Here is a 17,904-nt window from a genome sequence, read left to right on the forward strand (position 1 = left end):
TTAAGATATAGTTCAAGCATAACTGGATTTCTAGGAGGGTATTATATTCGAACGTTTCTACTGTAACATGAGCCGACAATGGAGTTTGGCACTAACTTAATCAAATAAACAGTTTAGAAAATAACTATATATTTATTCTATGAGATTATAATTAAAAGTGAATACAGTGGAACCTTGCTTAACGAACATAATTCATTCTAGAACCTTATTCATAATGCGAAACACTCATTAAGCAAAACAATTTTTTCCATAGAAAGTAACATAAAATATGGTAATGAGTTCCAAACCGAAAAAAAATACTCAAATACCATATTTACTTGTGTATAAGATGAGGTTTTTATTCATTTTTCACTGCTTCAAAAACCTAGATTGTCCTATGTGTGAGTGAAGGATCCTTTGCATTTTTGCAATAATTTTTGTGTACTGTGTATAGTTTATGCTGCCATTATAGCAGAGTGCTGTCAAGGTGAATGTCACTTTTAAAGAGATGATCCGAAAATAGCTGGTCACTTAGCAATGATTATAAATGTAGTTATTTCATATTTGTTAAATTGGTATTTTTAATAAATATTTGTACATTCTGAATCATTAAAAATAAACTTATTTCGGTCATGCACATTATTATCTTTTGGTTTTGCTACATGGGTATCAGGTGCATGGAAAAGCAATCTTCAAAAGCTGATAGCAGTCATTCAGGAAATAATGCATTTTTAATTCACTCGCCAGATCAGAGGATGATGCTTTGTGGAGTAAGAGTGAAAAAGAGGCTAATTGTTGTAATGAAGCTTTGGAGGCTGAGTCCAAGTAGACAAAAGGTGATAGCATCAAGAAAATGTGATTGTTTGCCTTAATACATACATTTGATGATAATTTATTTGTGATTAAACGAAATAAAATTACAATTGTATTAATAAAACTGATTTTCTATATTTTGATCTTTAAAGTCACGCCTCATCCTATGTGCGAGTAAATACAGTATTTTATGTATAACATTTATTTAAAGAAAATTATACAATATACATTGTTAAGGAGCATGAGTCATCATCATCTTTTCTTCTAGCACTAAATGAACCAACCTGGAATGCAAATTCAATTTAGAAAACAAAAAAAAATCACAGATAATAGCATGATGGAGCATGTGCACAATCCAGGACTTCTCCTCTCCTCATCACTTGTTATGCAAAACTTTGCTTGTTAAGCAAGTCATTTTTTTAAAAAATTGATTTGCTCATTATACGAAACACTCATTATGCGAGGTGCTCATTAAGTGAGGTTCCACTGTACATATAAATGATAACTAGATTAACATACAGAATAAGTTTGACAATCAATTATATGAGGATATCAAATCCTAAACATCTAATTCTAATTCCATTCAGAGAGAAAGTTTATATTAAAACTGGTCATATTACTTGACATCCATACATAAACTGATAGGAAGAGTTGATTAGTTCATGGGATCACGTACTTGGAGTCCTAGGAGGATGATTACTAATCCACTCGGCAAAGGGTGCCAAAATGGAAACAATGGCTAAAGCCTTGATGGTACTCCAGAGCAAGACTAGAGCGCATAAAAAGGTGACCTTTACCCTTTTATACAAAATTGACATCCAATAGGATTACTGGGATGTCACGTCATGCTTCTGTCAAGAGAAGGAAGTCAGGTGGTTGTGCAGATAGTTTGAGCAGGTTACCACTCTCAAACTATTGTTTCGGGAGGAACTAAGTATCCTTCTCCCTGAGTCAATGGAAGTCAAAGACAGATGATTTTTTCATCAAGTTTAAATTTTAAAATAATAATTTAACAAATAATTTTCTTAATTCTCATATTCTCATGCTTCAAAAATTTATTTTACAAATTGTTATTTTAAAAAATGTATTCCTGTATTTTATTAATTAATTTTTAAAGGAAAATTACACTTTATGAATATTAATTAATAAATACTTTTTTTAATTTTTAATCTTAGAAATTACATTGAACTTATGACGGATCTTCCATGGTCTAAACAGTCTTCTGAAATGCTTGATATAAATAAGTCAAGGTATATTTTTAATTTACTAACTAAATGATATTTTAATATTTCTGGAAATTTGTATTTAATATATTAATAGTAATAATAACAATAAGTTAGCACATAATATAATAAATTTCAGTTTTATATATTACAATTAAAAAGGTACTGTAATTTCTTGCTTATAATCCACAGTGGCACATACCATAACATACATTACATCACAGAAAATTGCTGTAACAGAAATAAAACCTTTAATTAACTCTTATTGCCATAAACCTTGTTTGTTGGAAGTGGCATTGAAAAACATGACACTTAATTAGGTCACCATAATTTTGGAATGACAGTTGGCATAATTTTAGAATGGAAATGCAGGATAATTATGACCAGAAAAAATAGAATTTTGATGTTTTGAAGATATAAAGTATCCTACAAATTTTGCCATACAAAATTGTAAGGTAAACAAATGAAAATGTAATGTTAAAATACAGATTACAGAAAGTAAATAAATATATATTTAATGTATTAAAGAAAATGATGATATATCAGCATGGATGAAAATTGTATACTTTTACCTATATGACATTATCATTACTATTTTCTCCATTACTACTACATGGAGCAATATTGTCAAACAATTATGTAATTTATATAAATTAATAGCTCCAGTTTAAATCATTCTACAAAATGTTTATTTTAAAAATAATTATCAAAGTAAATGAGATGATATAAAATTTCATTTGTAACAAAAAATATTAAAATTTTATTATTAAGATAAAAAATGTATGTATCTTTGTGATAAATGTAGAGTAATAAGATTGGCATTGCAATTATCAAAATTTAAATAATTTGTTTTCTCTGTTTCTTCCTGCTTAAAAAATTAGACATTCAGTTGTGATGAGACCAAGAATATTAGTGATTCATGGAATAATAATTCCATAGTAATCCTATCTGCTTTCAAATTAACTTTTAAACACAGATAACAGTTTATTTGTAGGAAATTACAATATTTCATTTTGGATTATCAAATTGTAATGATGTTGAAAACCTAATTATGCTATAATGTCATATAATTCTAATGAAGATACTGATACTTTTGTAGTTATAATCATAATATTAAAATGGTAAATTGTTTAATTTATCTAATAAGCTTCATTAGAGATAATTAAGAAATGACTAAAATGTTATAAAAATAGATTAATTCATGATGTGATGACTGTTTTTAAATTATAAATTATAATTAATTTTAAAAAATTAAAATAAACATTCAAAAATAATTTGTTTCACTGTTTTGAAAGACAAAAACAAATTTTTAAGAAGTTAAGTAAAAATTCAAAAGCAAATGTTATTTTTTAATTTATTTTTCATCTTGTATGTATTCTCTCTGTTTATAAAAGGAAAATATAACATTTTTGAAGAACAATCTTAAAACCTTAGTTTTTTTAATTTCAAAAGTTCCATAAAGATATTTTTCATCATTCTTGACTATTCCAAAATTGATGTGACTGAATATGTAATATTAAATACACAAACACACACAGAGTGTTAAAAAAGTTACTATTTAGTGAGAATTTGTAATGACATTAAAGTTATACATGCAGTATTGTATACAAGACCTGTAACTGTATTCAATGCCATATGTATAACTAGTCAACTGGTACTGAAATGGACAACTTACAGGTCTCAAAAGCAATACTGTATGTATAACTTTAATGTCAAATTTCTCACAGAACAGTAACTTTTTGGACACCTTGTATGAGTGACATAATGGAAATACTGTAGTATTATGTGATTTCTGTGCTAAAAAATAAATATCTTACTGATTCATGTTTGGACATATTAAAAAATTCTACAGCCATCTATTATTTATTTTTAAAAATATAATCAGTAAAATTTATATCTTGCTATATTTTTGAATATTGGTTGATTTAATATATTGAATATCTTACTCATTCATTAATAAAGCCAGCAATTATTTATAGAAATAAATAATTGCTGTCTTTATTACAGAAACTAATCAATTTCAGCCTATATACTGTTGATAAGAATCATAGTTTCTTCATCATTGCATTCTAATGCCTAAACATTATTTTGTAATATAGAAAGAGGCTAAAGTAAACTGAATTTACATTAAATGCAACAAATAATAATAAAATAATTCTAATTAGTTACTGTATAATTACAGTAACTAATTATACAAATATAATACTGACCTTCTCTTAAGGAATGTACTGTACATCTCAGGCACTGCAATCCCAAAGAACAGAACAAAAGTATTTTAACATGAACTAATCTGTTATCTAGAAAGAGTATCCACATTCTGTCCTTCAATTTGGAGGAAATTAATTCAAAAATATACTAAATTTAACTAAATTGTATGTGTGAAAGACGTATCCAAAAATTCTCAATGAGAAGAGCCTATCACTGTATCATTAGGTTGACCAAACTGTCAACTTAATCAACACAGGAGATGTAGATGAGCGGGATGTTGGGAGTTACTGCAGGTTTCTGATGAGAGCCTTACCAATGATGACCATCAAGAACTGGCAGAACAAGGAATTCATGTAGAACTAGAAAATAGTGATTCTGAAAACGAAGAACCCAAAAAATTTCTATACAGATTTCCTTAGTAAAAGTTTGGTAACAATAACCAAAATCATTGATCAAATTGTAGTGAACGATCCAGATTTTGAAAGGAGTGCAAAATCAAAACAACGCATTTTGGATGTGATCTTCTGCTACTGACATTTGCTTAACAAAAGGAAAAAAAAAGCAACAAATGAAACTACACAACTTTATTGCAAAAACCAAAAATTTCAGAAAAGCCAGGGCCTTCATCACAAAAACTGAACTTTACATTTCTGTGTGCATATGTTTGTGTGTTATTTAACATATATTATTATGCAAATTAATATAAAAAGTAACTTAAAATTATAGTAAAATTTGCTTATTTTTGGTTGCGTGTTCTCCTGTTTACTCTATGTTAAAATGACCTTGTTTAATGCTGTTTCACTTAGCCCTTTGTCATCTAGGAATGCATCCCTCGCATTAAGCAAGGTCTTACTGTATTTTGGAGTCATGTTACAAAATAATTAGCATTAATGAAACTAAGAGAAGCACTGATATATGGACATGAAGCAAAACTGCAAGCAAAAACTGCAGAAAAAGACTGATCCCCAAGTCCCAGTGTTTAGTGCAAAACAAAGAAACGAGTCACAGTAACACTTTCCCAGAATGAGAATGAATATGACTGAGTGAGATGATGCAAGACTTTATGCATCTAAAAATGGTGCATATTTTGTGCACAATTAAGAATTTTTGTTTTACATATTTTCCACTTTTTTCCTTTGGATTTCCAATATCATAAACCTGAAATTGCATATGGTGGGGTTCTACTGTAAAATATAAGGGGAAAAATGCTATTAAATTTAAGCTAATACAGTAGAGAGTCGAAAATCGGAATCAATTGGGGACTGGGGTTGTTCCGATTAGTCATTTGTTCCGATTACTCATTATGTACGAAAAAATACATTAACCTGTCTGATGTTCAAATTTTTCTCCATTGCGTGTCACTTCATGTTGAATTTTTTTCCATTGCGTGTCGCTTCGTGTTGAATTTTCGTTGATTTTAAGCCTAACGAAAATTTTTATAATAATAATCGAGGCTATTGTATCGTTAAAAATTATTTCTTTATTTTGTACAAACAAAATAAATTTATTGAAGAATATAAAAACATGAAAATTATACTTTAGAAGTAAATCTAGTATCAAAAACGTTCGATTCAGCATGACACAGTCCGACTGAAAATCGTTCCGATTACCGGCGTTCCGATTAATGACTCTCTACTGTATATAGATTTATCAATTCATTTAAGTTTAGTTAAAGAGAAAATAAACCATTTGTTTCAAATCATTTTGTAAATTTATGTATTTTCATTTTATTTATACTGTGTACATCATGTATATCTTAAGGTGTAAAGAATTAATTTATAATTTTTCAGAAAAGATTTAGATGCCGATCATTATGGCATGGAGAAATTGAAGAAAAGAGTTTTAGAATATCTTGCTGTTCGCCAATTGAAAAATACATTGAAAGGTCCCATTTTATGCTTTGTAGGACCTCCTGGAGTAGGTAAAACAAGTGTGGGAAGATCTATTGCACAATCATTGGGAAGAGAATTTCATAGGTTAATAAATTATTATTACATTTTATATTAAAATGAGTTATATTATAATTATAAATTTTGTATGTGCAGGATATCTCTAGGTGGTGTTTGTGATCAAGCTGATATTCGTGGTCACAGACGCACTTATATAGGTTCAATGCCAGGACGTATTATTCAAGGATTAAGAACAGTTGGAGTTAAAAATCCTGTGTTTCTGTTAGATGAAATTGATAAAATGGCAATTAAAATTTTTTTCTCTAATTTAATTGATCAATATTAGATAAATTTTTGAAATTTAATTAAATTTTTCAGAGTGCTGGAATACATGGTGATCCAGCAGCTGCACTTTTAGAAGTTCTTGACCCAGAACAAAATTCTGCATTTATAGACCAGTATCCTTTTAATTAATGTTATAAGTAGATATATATATATTTATATACATACTCTTCTTTCTTGAATTATTTTAGTTATAAAACTGATTATTATTGAAAAAATTGTTTCTTTCTTCACTTTATTGTTAAAATGTTTATTAATCATCATGAAACAAAAGATATTAAATTCAAGATTTAATGAAGTCAATATTCATAAATTATTAAATTTCTGTAATGATTTCAATTTATATATATTCAGGGTTCCTACACACCTGGAAAGTCAGGGATTTTTATTAGTGTTCAAAAAAACTCAAGGAAAGTCAGAGAACTTACCTCCTTGGCTGCCTTGTTGATTTTTTGTTGACAATATGCTTGACTAAGTCAACAAGAAGTAATGTGTTGCAATACAACTTATGAAAAGGGGTGCAGAATATTTTCAGGACCCAAATTTCCCCCAAAAATTTACAAAGTACAAAAAATGATAAATAATTTTAATTTAAATGGTATTATCATTTTTCACTTTAATAATTTTGATTAAAAAATACACTTACGTAAAACCAGATAACCGGAGTGATTAGTATTCTGGTCGCAAACGTTTTCGTAGCCTCTTCTAGGCTCTTCTTCAGGCTTAGTAGTAATAAATTCGAATATATTCCTTTTTGAAAGAAACGAGTTTCGAATTCCGTCACGTGAAAACGTTCCAACATATGTTGGAACGTTTTCACGTGACGGAATTCGAAACTCGTTTCTTTCAAAAAGGAATATATTCGAATTTATTACTACTAAGCCTGAAGAAGAGCCTAGAAGAGGCTACGAAAACGTTTGCGACCTGAATACTAATCACTCCGGTTATCTGGTTTTACGTAAGTGTATTTTTTGATTGAATCACCGGTGTGTAAGGAAGATTGAATAATTTTGATTGCATAACAAAACAATTTTTGATTTTTTTCCCAGTTTATAAATATTTTATAAAGTTAAGGTAAAAGTATTAAGAGATAAATTTAATAAATACTGTATATACTTTTGTACATGGATTACCATGTACAAAAGTATACAAAGTATTTAAGTTGCATAATGCTAATGAGTAATAAATAAATAATTGCTTCTTTTCTTTTTTTTCAAAGTCATGTAGATTTATGTTTGTGAATTAATAAATTTACTAAATTAATTTAATAACAGAATAAACTATTTTAATTTAATAAAACATTTTATTTTTAGTTTTAATAATTTGGCAATTATAAAAAAACACATATATATATATAACTGTTAATTAGAAAAAATAACTACAGTAGAGCGTCGATAAGTGGAACCAATTGGGGACTGGGGTCCTTCCAGTTAATGATTTGTTCCAGTTTCCGACTTTGTACGAAAAAATACATTAACCTGTCCGATGTTCAAATTTTTCTCCGTTGCGTATCACTTCCTGTTGAATTTTCGTCAATTTTAAGCCTAACGAAAATTTTTATAATAATCATCAAGGCTATCGTATCGTTAAAAATTATTTCTGCATTTTGTACAAACAAAATAAATATATTAAAGAATATAAAAAAACATGAAAATTATACTTTAGAAGTAAATTTAGTATCAAAAACATTCGATTCAGCACGACACAGTCCGACTGAAAATCGTTCCACTTACCGACGTTCCACTTATCGACGCTCTACTGTAATTAAAAAATTGGAGAAGCAATAGCATAAGTGCATAGTAAGTCAAACACTGTTTTATTTTGTCAATGTGCCATACTGTATGGAACATGAGGAACATGGAAAGTTGGGGAAAGTTTTGGAATTTAAAACAAAAATTTGAGTAGGAACCATGCATATTATGACATTAATGATGAATTTTTTCTGTGATGATAAAAGTAAAAATAACATAATTTTTATGTGGTGTGTTTTAGTTGCAATTATCATAAAAATTTTCATTCATATAAATAAATTAATTGATTTTGAAAGAAAATTCATTTTTCTGAATTTACAGTAAAAACATGCTATAACAAGTGCTTTTCATCCTAATAGGATATGCTTCAGGTCAAAATGTTGAATAGAATTAGAATGCTGAAAGAGCAATTTCACACTGATCAGATCAAAATTTTGGAAACACTTGAAATTTGTAAAGCCAAACTAAAGGGGAATTAGTTTTAAGGAGGTGAACATCTCACATGCTTGGTGGTTTTATGACGATCCCGACAACATTAATAAGAAATAAATAAAAATCAATTACTTCTGTTAAGATTTGTAACAAATATATTTTTTAAATTTTTATTTTTATTTTTTTAACACACAGATGTGATTTTTACTTGATTTGTGATTTGTTATAATATATAATCATTTCAGCAATGTAAAAAAATTAAAATTGCTCATTTAGCATTCTAATTCTATAAAACATTCAGAATAAAAACAATTGTTTGAATAGTTTTTAATTAGAAAAATAATTTTAAATAGCTGTAACTATTATTAAAAATTTAATTTCGTATTTTGAAATTAAATTTCTATTCTATTTTTTATTTAATCAATAAAAGTAATTACTTGTAATGAGTTTATAAAAGTCTTTTCATAAAACAAACAAACAAAGTACAAATTCCTTTTAGCTAAATTTTATATTATTGTACGAAAACACATAATATTTCAAATAAAACTAATGTTTTATTTGGATACATTCAGAAGTTTATCTGATTTTAAAATTATAATCTAATAATGTTAGAATAAGTAACTTTGATATAGTGTAAATATACTGATTGTACTAGATGTAGTCAAATGCAAACATTTTTTAGATTTAATTGAACAATATCTATAATTATATGAATTCTTACTGAAACAATTCTTCTGTTGGATTTATGAATCTAATAATGGAAGAATTGGTAGAAAGTTCAAATATTCGAATTAAATGAACTAATTATGCCAGCTATTAGAAAATGGATACAAACATGAATAATAGGAAATGAATTTTGTTTTATCTTTGTACAGAAAGGAACTCTTGACTTAAATAGCTTTTTAAACTAAGATGTCTATAGTAAATGATAAATCTACTAACTTAACTTTCAATTAATACCAAGATCTCTGCTGTATTATTGGGCTATAATAAGATTAATTTAATAATTAAAAATAAAGCAATTTGACTAGAGGTAGGCAGTTAGCCATCATCTCTTGATAATTTTAATAAATATAAATTAATTAATTCTAAATTTTAATTTAAAATGTTCTGGAAGAACAGCATTTGTCTGGAGCAGGATTTGACCAGCAACTAGCAACCAGCCATTGAGCCTTAGATGCTAAAGTTGTCCCCAGTCTGGTTATATCTAATAATTCTGGAATCAAAGATTGGATTGAGATATGGGTGTGAAATTGGCAACACATCTGCACAGTAAGTGGAAGTTCTCTGTGCCGATTCTTTTCTTCCAGAACATTTTAAATTAAAATTTTTAATTTATTATGTATTAAAATTTTCATGAGATGGTGGCCTAACAACCTATATCTAGTCAAATTACTTTATATTTAATTATTCAATTTTCTTATTATAGCCCAATAATATGGCAGGTGTTTGGTGTCAATTATAATTTTTCTAAAATAAAATATTAAACAACTTAATAATATAGAACTATTTGAAGATTTTTGGTCTATAGGTTATTCTGCATCTAGTGACATAGTAATAATAAAATGATAAAAATTATAAGTTATATTCTGCTTTTTCTTTTTTTTTATTTAACTCAGTTAAGTGTAAAGTAATTACAGTAGAGCATCGATTATCCGACCCCCGATTAACCAACTTATCGGTTAACTGACTGCGTTCTAGTCGGCAAATTCAAATGTCCGCTAGTGATGTGGCGCTACAATATTTGGTTATGTCTTGGCTACTTTAATATTATTTTTGTTAAATTTTTGCATGTTTTAGCTGGCAGCACTGGCTCGACCATGAAAGGGAGGCTAGTATTTAAACCAGGCCTAATACACTATACTAATAATGTATTTTTTCATACTTTTCAGTTATCCGACCAACCCCAGTCCCCAATTAAGTCGGATAATCGATGCTCTACTGTATTTCATTGTATCCAGTACTGAAATCAGTTCCTTAGCTTTCTTAATTTATCTATGATCTCATTATTTGATTTAAGATATAATTATTACAAATGTCTATGAAAAATTTTTATTATAAAACTTATTGTAAATTTTTAATTATTGTACATAAAAAATTTAAAATTATTGTAAGATTATTTTTGTATATAAGTATTTTCTTAACTTATGCAAAGTTATTTAAATGTACCATTTGATTTATCACAAGTTCTATTCATTGCTACTGCAAATACAATTAAAAGTATTGCTCCAGCTTTGTTAGATAGAATGGAGGTAAATATTGAATATAATTTCTTATTTTAAATGAAACAATAATACAGTAATAAATTGAATTTTTAATAGATTATTCCTGTTCCTGGATATACACACGAAGAAAAGCACCATATTGCTCGAAATCATTTGATTCCCAAAATGCTTAAAGAACATGGACTTACCTCAGAAACAGTTCACATAACTGATGAAGCTGTACAGTTGTTAAGTAGGTATTTTTGTTAATAATGTATATTTTATAGAATAGAATTAAGAATCTTAAAAATTATATAGTTAGAAAATATACTCAGGAAGCTGGAGTGCGTAGCTTGGAACGCAAAGTAGGAGCATTATGTCGAGCTGTAGCAGTAAGAGTTGTAGAAAAACAAGTGATAAAAGAAAAAGTAGCCAATTCTTCTAATGTACAAAATAATGGAAATGCAATATGCCATCCTCCTGAACTTCCAATTGTTTTAGATGAAATAGCTCTAGAAGATATTTTAGGAGTAAGTTGTTTTTATTATTATATAGATTTTAATTTTTACTTAAAAGTTTTAGAACTTTTTAATAACAAAATTTATGAAAATGATATGATTAACAGATCATAAAACCAATTTCAAAGTCATAAAATAATTATTTATTTCACATATATTAAAAAACTTAGTAGTATGTATTTTATTGAGCATCTAATCTACAAGAAATGACTATTTTTTGTGCTTCAATTTTATTTTTACAAGCACTTTTGATAATTCTACACTATCATCTTTAGGCATACAAAACAGTATCGGAATAATAATGATGTATTTTTAAATTTAAAATGTCACATTCATTTTTTCTTTTACAACTAATGCAAAATTTTGAATTTAAAAATATATTATTTGTATTTCAGTATTGTTCCATATGCCTGAAGATGATACAGAATTATCGAAAATACTAGCATCTAATGTATTATTTCATTATAAATATAAAATATAAAAGTAATTTATAATAAATAATTCATAACATACATTATTTTTTAGAAATTTTATTTGTGTTTATTTATTTTACTATAAAATTAAATATAAAAATATATAAAAGATACTGTAAATATTTAGTCTGTTATCTGTAGCTTAATAACAGTTTTACTAAAGATGTGTTACACTTAAGTGTAGATTGAACTTTCATATTACACTATATTCTTTTTAATCCAACCATTTCTTGCACATGCATGCCTGATTACTGAGACTGTACAGCCCTAAGGCCAATGAATGATGCAACCTGTTGCCCTTTCATACTGGTTCTTTTCAGAGGTAGGCAGGCAAATAATATGGCATGCCAACATGCAATATTGTACATAGAAATTGAAACCAGTGCATGTGTGACATGCCTAATGTTTTCATGGAAACTAAAGAACATGCATGATCACATTGGTTGGTATGCTGAATTAGCAAGAGGGTATTGTAATATTTTGAATATTGTATATTTGCTATTATTAATTAAATAAAAGAGTATATATAGAATATCATGATTATTAATCAGTAAGAATACTTAAATACAGAAAGATTATTTACATTAGTAATAGTTTTTTGTTATTTTATTCAATTGATTCCAGTAAAAAAATAATTTGTATAAATTTTAATGTGGATTAACCTACACAAATAAAGTACTAATAATTAATAAAATATTTAATTTGATAAATTTTAAGAAATATACTCTCATTACATTGTTTTCAAATTCAAAAAAACACTGACATTTTCATTGTACAGAACACACTGATTTGTTTGTGATTCATAATGATTGACGGCATTTTCAAATTTGTATAGGTAATAAATAAATTATTGAAATTTATTTATTATATGCTGTTTCAGTATTAATCTATCTAAATGAGGTAAAAAGAAACTATTGAATGAAGATTTTGAACTATTAACTTTTTATCAGGGCCAGATTTACATAAGGACATTTGGGGCCGGTGCCCAGGGCCCCCACAAAACTGTTTAAACATAATTTTTTTTTTTTTTTTCCTATTACTGCGACAGCCTAATGTGGCCTAATCATGAGGGCCACAGGCAAAGAAAACCAAACCCAGGAAAAAACCTATGGAACATCGGAAAATTTCAGGAAAAAATTTTACATGGGTATTTTTCAATTAAATTAAAATAATTAGTTTTACACAATAAAATATATGTATGTTTACAATAACCTTATTTTTAAATGAAATTTACAGCTTCCTAGTTGAAAGTACAGTATTCTGTGTAAATTTTCTAAAGCATCAAATTTGCCTACTCTTAAAGGGGGGCCCCCACCAAATTTGTGCCCAGGGTCCCTGGATTGGTAAATCCGGCCCTGCTTTTTATAATTTTATATTCACACACACTGACATAATAGAATCAGCTTATTGTAATCATTTTGGGACTTGCCTATACTGATAACAATTGGCTGAAAATATTAAATAAGGAAATAAATAAGACTATAATTAATGGAAATTATGGGTGGTAGTGTATCTGGACTTAAAAGGATATAAATAATAATTTATCAATGTATAAAATAATCAAAGCATATATTTGAAATAAAAATAATGCCAGTAATTTAAACTACTGTATTGTTAGCAAATAATAATTAAAATGGTAAACATTTAAAGCAGTAGTTAAGATCGATTACAATAACTGATAACAATTACATGTTATCAGTCACATATTGATACTGATGATTTGAAAAGACAATCTAAAAATAATGATTGATTATTGTAATCAGAGTTTAGTTATTGCTAAGTTTTATGAGAAAATTTTAACATATCAAAATCAGCAGGTCCAAAATGTTACATTAAATGATTATAATAATGTGTGTGTTACCATAAACAGGCCCTATTGCATATAAAATTTTATTTTAAATAATACTGATTATTTAAGAAGTAATGTAAAAATCAATTGCAGAAATTTAATTTCTAAGGTGAAATATTGGAAAAAATTACATAAAATTATATATAAAACAGCTAATGTTTTTTTTTTCGTTTTTAAGAAAAAATGAAAAAAAATTTCATTTTCAGTTTTTGAATTAATCATCATGTTTATCTTACTTTTTATTATCTTATTAAAACATCAAAGATTTACTGTATATTACTTTAACTATATTTAATTTGCAAAACATCTTTTAAACCAGTAATAATTTTTTTTTATACAAACAAGCACTTTTTTGGCTAATTATAGAACAATCATTGGATTTTTGAACAAGAAATCTTAAATAATCAAACAATAATAATTATTATATATATAATTTAAGAACTGATATTCAGGTGATAACTTCTTTAGAATATGTATTAAAATAGAATATACTTCACAGGAATTGTATGAAACCAATTGACATATACATTATTGTACATACTGACATTTTGATTTCTGATACTTGAATGATAATGAAGTTAATATTGAAATAGCTGACATTTTAAAATACTAGAATGACTGTTATGCTGTATCATTTTGGCAGCACTTTATTAATGTACAAATTATAATAAATAGTCATGTAAAGAATAAATTAAAGTATAATTATGAATATTTATTACTTCATTGAAAAATAATTGCATAAAAACAAAATTTTAAATGTCATTATAAATTGGCTATAATTAATGAATCAATTTTAAAAGATATTTGAGTACATAGGTTTGTATATGTAAATGCCATTTTAAATACATTTCAATTGGAGTAAGTTAACACAATTCAGAAAGTAGTGATACAAATACTCCTGAGTACAAATATTAATTGTATTTCAAGCTTTTAAACTTGGCATTAGTACATTTATCAATGCTATGATTTTCAGATGCAACTGAATCACTGTTATAATTTTGGCCTATCTGTAGAATATGTTCATTGAAATTGAAATTTTTTTTTTACTGCTGACTATCAATTATTTCATTTCTCTGCCAGCTGAAGAAAATAATTTTGATAGATACTTTGAATGTTAATTATTTGAAATTATTAAAAATGTTTATTTTTTGACTGATATAAAAAAGCATTTCCTTTAAAACATAATTTGGAAAATATAATCTAAAGCAGGCCTGGCCAACCCAAATTGTTTTGCGGGCCACTTTTATCATGCGTAACATTACGGTGGGCTACAATTTAGGCAATCATGCTTTTAAAAAAGTAAAACAAATACAAAATGAATAAGATTTTATTGTTATACCAAAAGTTTGTACTCGTACTTGCGCATTATAACAATGACATGCAAATTTTCATTTATTTAATTGTTTTGGTATATACATAACGGGAAACGAAAGTTTTAATAGATATATAATATCACTTAGTAGGCCACACAATTTAACATGACGGACCACATGCGGCCCGTGGGCCTCGGGTTGGCCAGGCCTGATCTAAAGCTTGGTTTACACTGTCATAAGAACCCCTACGTAAGCAGTAATTGAAATGAAATATTGTCTGCATCATAAATTTGACACAAACTAAGTTAGAATGTGATTAGTTAAAAAAGGTTTTGAATACTAATCGCAAAAAGATGATTGGTCAAGCAAACTGAAGTTCAGTGAAAGTTGAGATATTCTCAATTCCTAATGAACTGTCTATTCCTAATGAACTATTCCTGATTCCTAATGAACTATTCCTAATGAACTATTAACCAAAAGCAGACATATCCACTTTGTAGCGGTTTATTATATGCCAAGTGAACCTAGTTTAAATTAATGAACATTTCTAATGACTTTGTGTTGAACAATCTTTGTAGCATAATTCTTTACTTTATATTATTAAATATAAATTTAAATCAAATTTATATTTAAATTTTAAAGGTTTTATTAATTAGAAATAGCTAAATCGAATTTGAAATTAATTTATTGCAAATATTAACATATATTGTTTATCATGAATGTTAATAGAATTTAATAGAATCTAGTTAAAATATTCATAAATAAAATAGATGTAATTTATAGTTTGAATATTTTTGTAAAATATCAAATTTTTTTAAATTAGTAATATAATAATAATTTATTTTATATATAAATCTTTTCTATAGCCACCATTATATGATAGTGAACTGACAACCAAGATAGGCCAACCAGGTATAGCTATAGGTTTGGCATGGACTGCAGCTGGTGGAGAAATAATGTTTGTAGAAGCTACAAAAATGGATGGTGATGGGCAGTTAATTCTCACAGGACAGCTAGGAGATGTCATGAAAGAATCGGCTAAATTAGCTTTAAATTGGATTCGTACAAATGCTGAAGAGGTATTATAAAAAATATAATTTTAGTATAATATTGTATATAATATATAATAAAAACTTTTATTAAAATTCACCAAATTAAGAGTAAGATTCTGGGGAAAAAAAAAAAAAACAGATTTTTAAGTATCAATGAATTAGATGAGGTATTAGATGTGTTTAATTATTCTAATTATCCTTATATTTTCATAATGAAGAACTGATATGGTTAATTAATATTTTGATTTATATATGATAAAAATATTCTTTGTTAGTATGGAATTCCTGTTCAGAAGGGTACAGATCTGATGGAGAGAACAGATGTTCATATACATTTTCCTGCTGGTGCTGTTGGTAAAGATGGACCTTCTGCTGGAGTAACTATTGTTACTGCTTTAATATCATTGTTTACAGGAAGATTAGTATCATCTGGTCTTGCTATGACAGGAGAAATAACTTTATCAGGATTAGTTTTACCAGTAAGTTTTACATAATTTAAAGAATTTAAAATATTTTCTTTAACCAATTTAAGATTAAAAACTGTAATGAAATTTTTTAGGTTGGTGGGATTAAAGAAAAAATATTAGCTGCACACAGAACTGGAATGAAGCATGTTATATTACCGAAGAAAAACGAAAAAGACCTTTCAGAAATTCCTTCTGCCACTTTAGTAAGTACTTTAAAAATGTATATTATAATATAAACTTGAATTTAATTATTTTACAGAATTACTAGTAATTTTACTTAATTTAATATTTGACAAATTTAATCATTTTAAATATGTCAAATATTAAACAAATTATTTTTTAAATATTTTATTTTTTACTTTATTATAAAATTAAAATAATTATGAACAAAAGTAGATTAGTGTTTTAGATGCAGATACTGTATTATTTACTTATAATTTGATTGTATTTCAGTAAATTTTTTTGGGCTTCAGAAAATATAAAATGTTATTCAAATTTACTTGTTTATATTTATTCACAACAAGATATCCATTTCAAACCTTCATCACTTGAAACATTAAATGGTTTAGTTTTTGACAATTGTCAAAACTAAACCATTACATTTATAAAATTTAACATATTCTATGAGGTGAATTATTAATAAATACAAGTAATTTTAGAAAGTATATCATTGACAAAACATCAATTAAACAAATAAGTTTTTCAAAAACTTACAAAAATACTTTAACTAAAATATTACCAAATTTTTTAAATAATTAAATACGTTAGACATAGTCTAGACAAAATTGCATTGATCTAACAATTATCTGTTTGTTAATTATATTTATTAAATTTGAGAATAGTTGTATGTCAGTTTGGTCAGAGGTAATAAGAATATTTTGGAGTTGTTTACTCAATAAAGTTATTTGGAATTTAAAATTATTTAAAAAATGATTCTATTAAAGTACATTTGTTGTTTGGAATTCAATCTGTTATTTGTTGTTTTAAATTTTACATTGAATCTTATAATAAAAGTTTATATTATTGCATTATTCAAACAATATAATGTATTCATATTAAGATATTTGTTTTATTTATAATATTCATCAATGTGTATCTAGAATAGCATTTTAAAATAAATTTATATCTTTTTTGTCAAAACATTTAATATATGGATTTCATTATAAAACTAAAAACCTTTTGTCAAAGTACATACATTAATAATTATTTCTATACTTATAATTAATTTACGATAGAAGAAACATATTTTTGTAATCAATCTTTTTAAAATCAATTTTATACTATTACATTAGTATATCAATTTAACAATAATCATAAACTATTTAATTGTTACCTTTTGTGAAAGTTAAAAGAGAATATATTAAAAAGTTACAAATAAATTTCATAAGAAA

At 26.5% G+C, this 17,904-nt stretch overlaps 1 protein-coding gene across 1 annotated transcript in view; it reads left to right on the forward strand.

Annotated features, from left to right (window-relative positions):
• The window catches only part of LOC136981349 (lon protease homolog 2, peroxisomal-like), a 51,304-nt gene that overhangs the window by 32,413 nt on the left and 987 nt on the right, over nt 1-17,904 (forward strand). Inside the window, exons 9-18 of the mRNA XM_067277667.1 lie at nt 1,968-2,042; nt 6,014-6,199; nt 6,269-6,416; nt 6,491-6,570; nt 10,793-10,889; nt 10,959-11,094; nt 11,160-11,371; nt 15,861-16,073; nt 16,322-16,525; nt 16,606-16,716. Coding sequence (XP_067133768.1) covers nt 1,968-2,042; nt 6,014-6,199; nt 6,269-6,416; nt 6,491-6,570; nt 10,793-10,889; nt 10,959-11,094; nt 11,160-11,371; nt 15,861-16,073; nt 16,322-16,525; nt 16,606-16,716 — 1,462 coding nt within the window. The remainder of the gene's footprint in view (nt 1-1,967; nt 2,043-6,013; nt 6,200-6,268; nt 6,417-6,490; nt 6,571-10,792; nt 10,890-10,958; nt 11,095-11,159; nt 11,372-15,860; nt 16,074-16,321; nt 16,526-16,605; nt 16,717-17,904) is intronic.

The sequence above is a fragment of the Centruroides vittatus genome, unplaced genomic scaffold (genome assembly GCF_030686945.1).
Source record: "Centruroides vittatus isolate TY-2023 unplaced genomic scaffold, ASM3068694v2 contig_753, whole genome shotgun sequence".
Classification (NCBI taxonomy): domain Eukaryota; kingdom Metazoa; phylum Arthropoda; class Arachnida; order Scorpiones; family Buthidae; genus Centruroides; species Centruroides vittatus.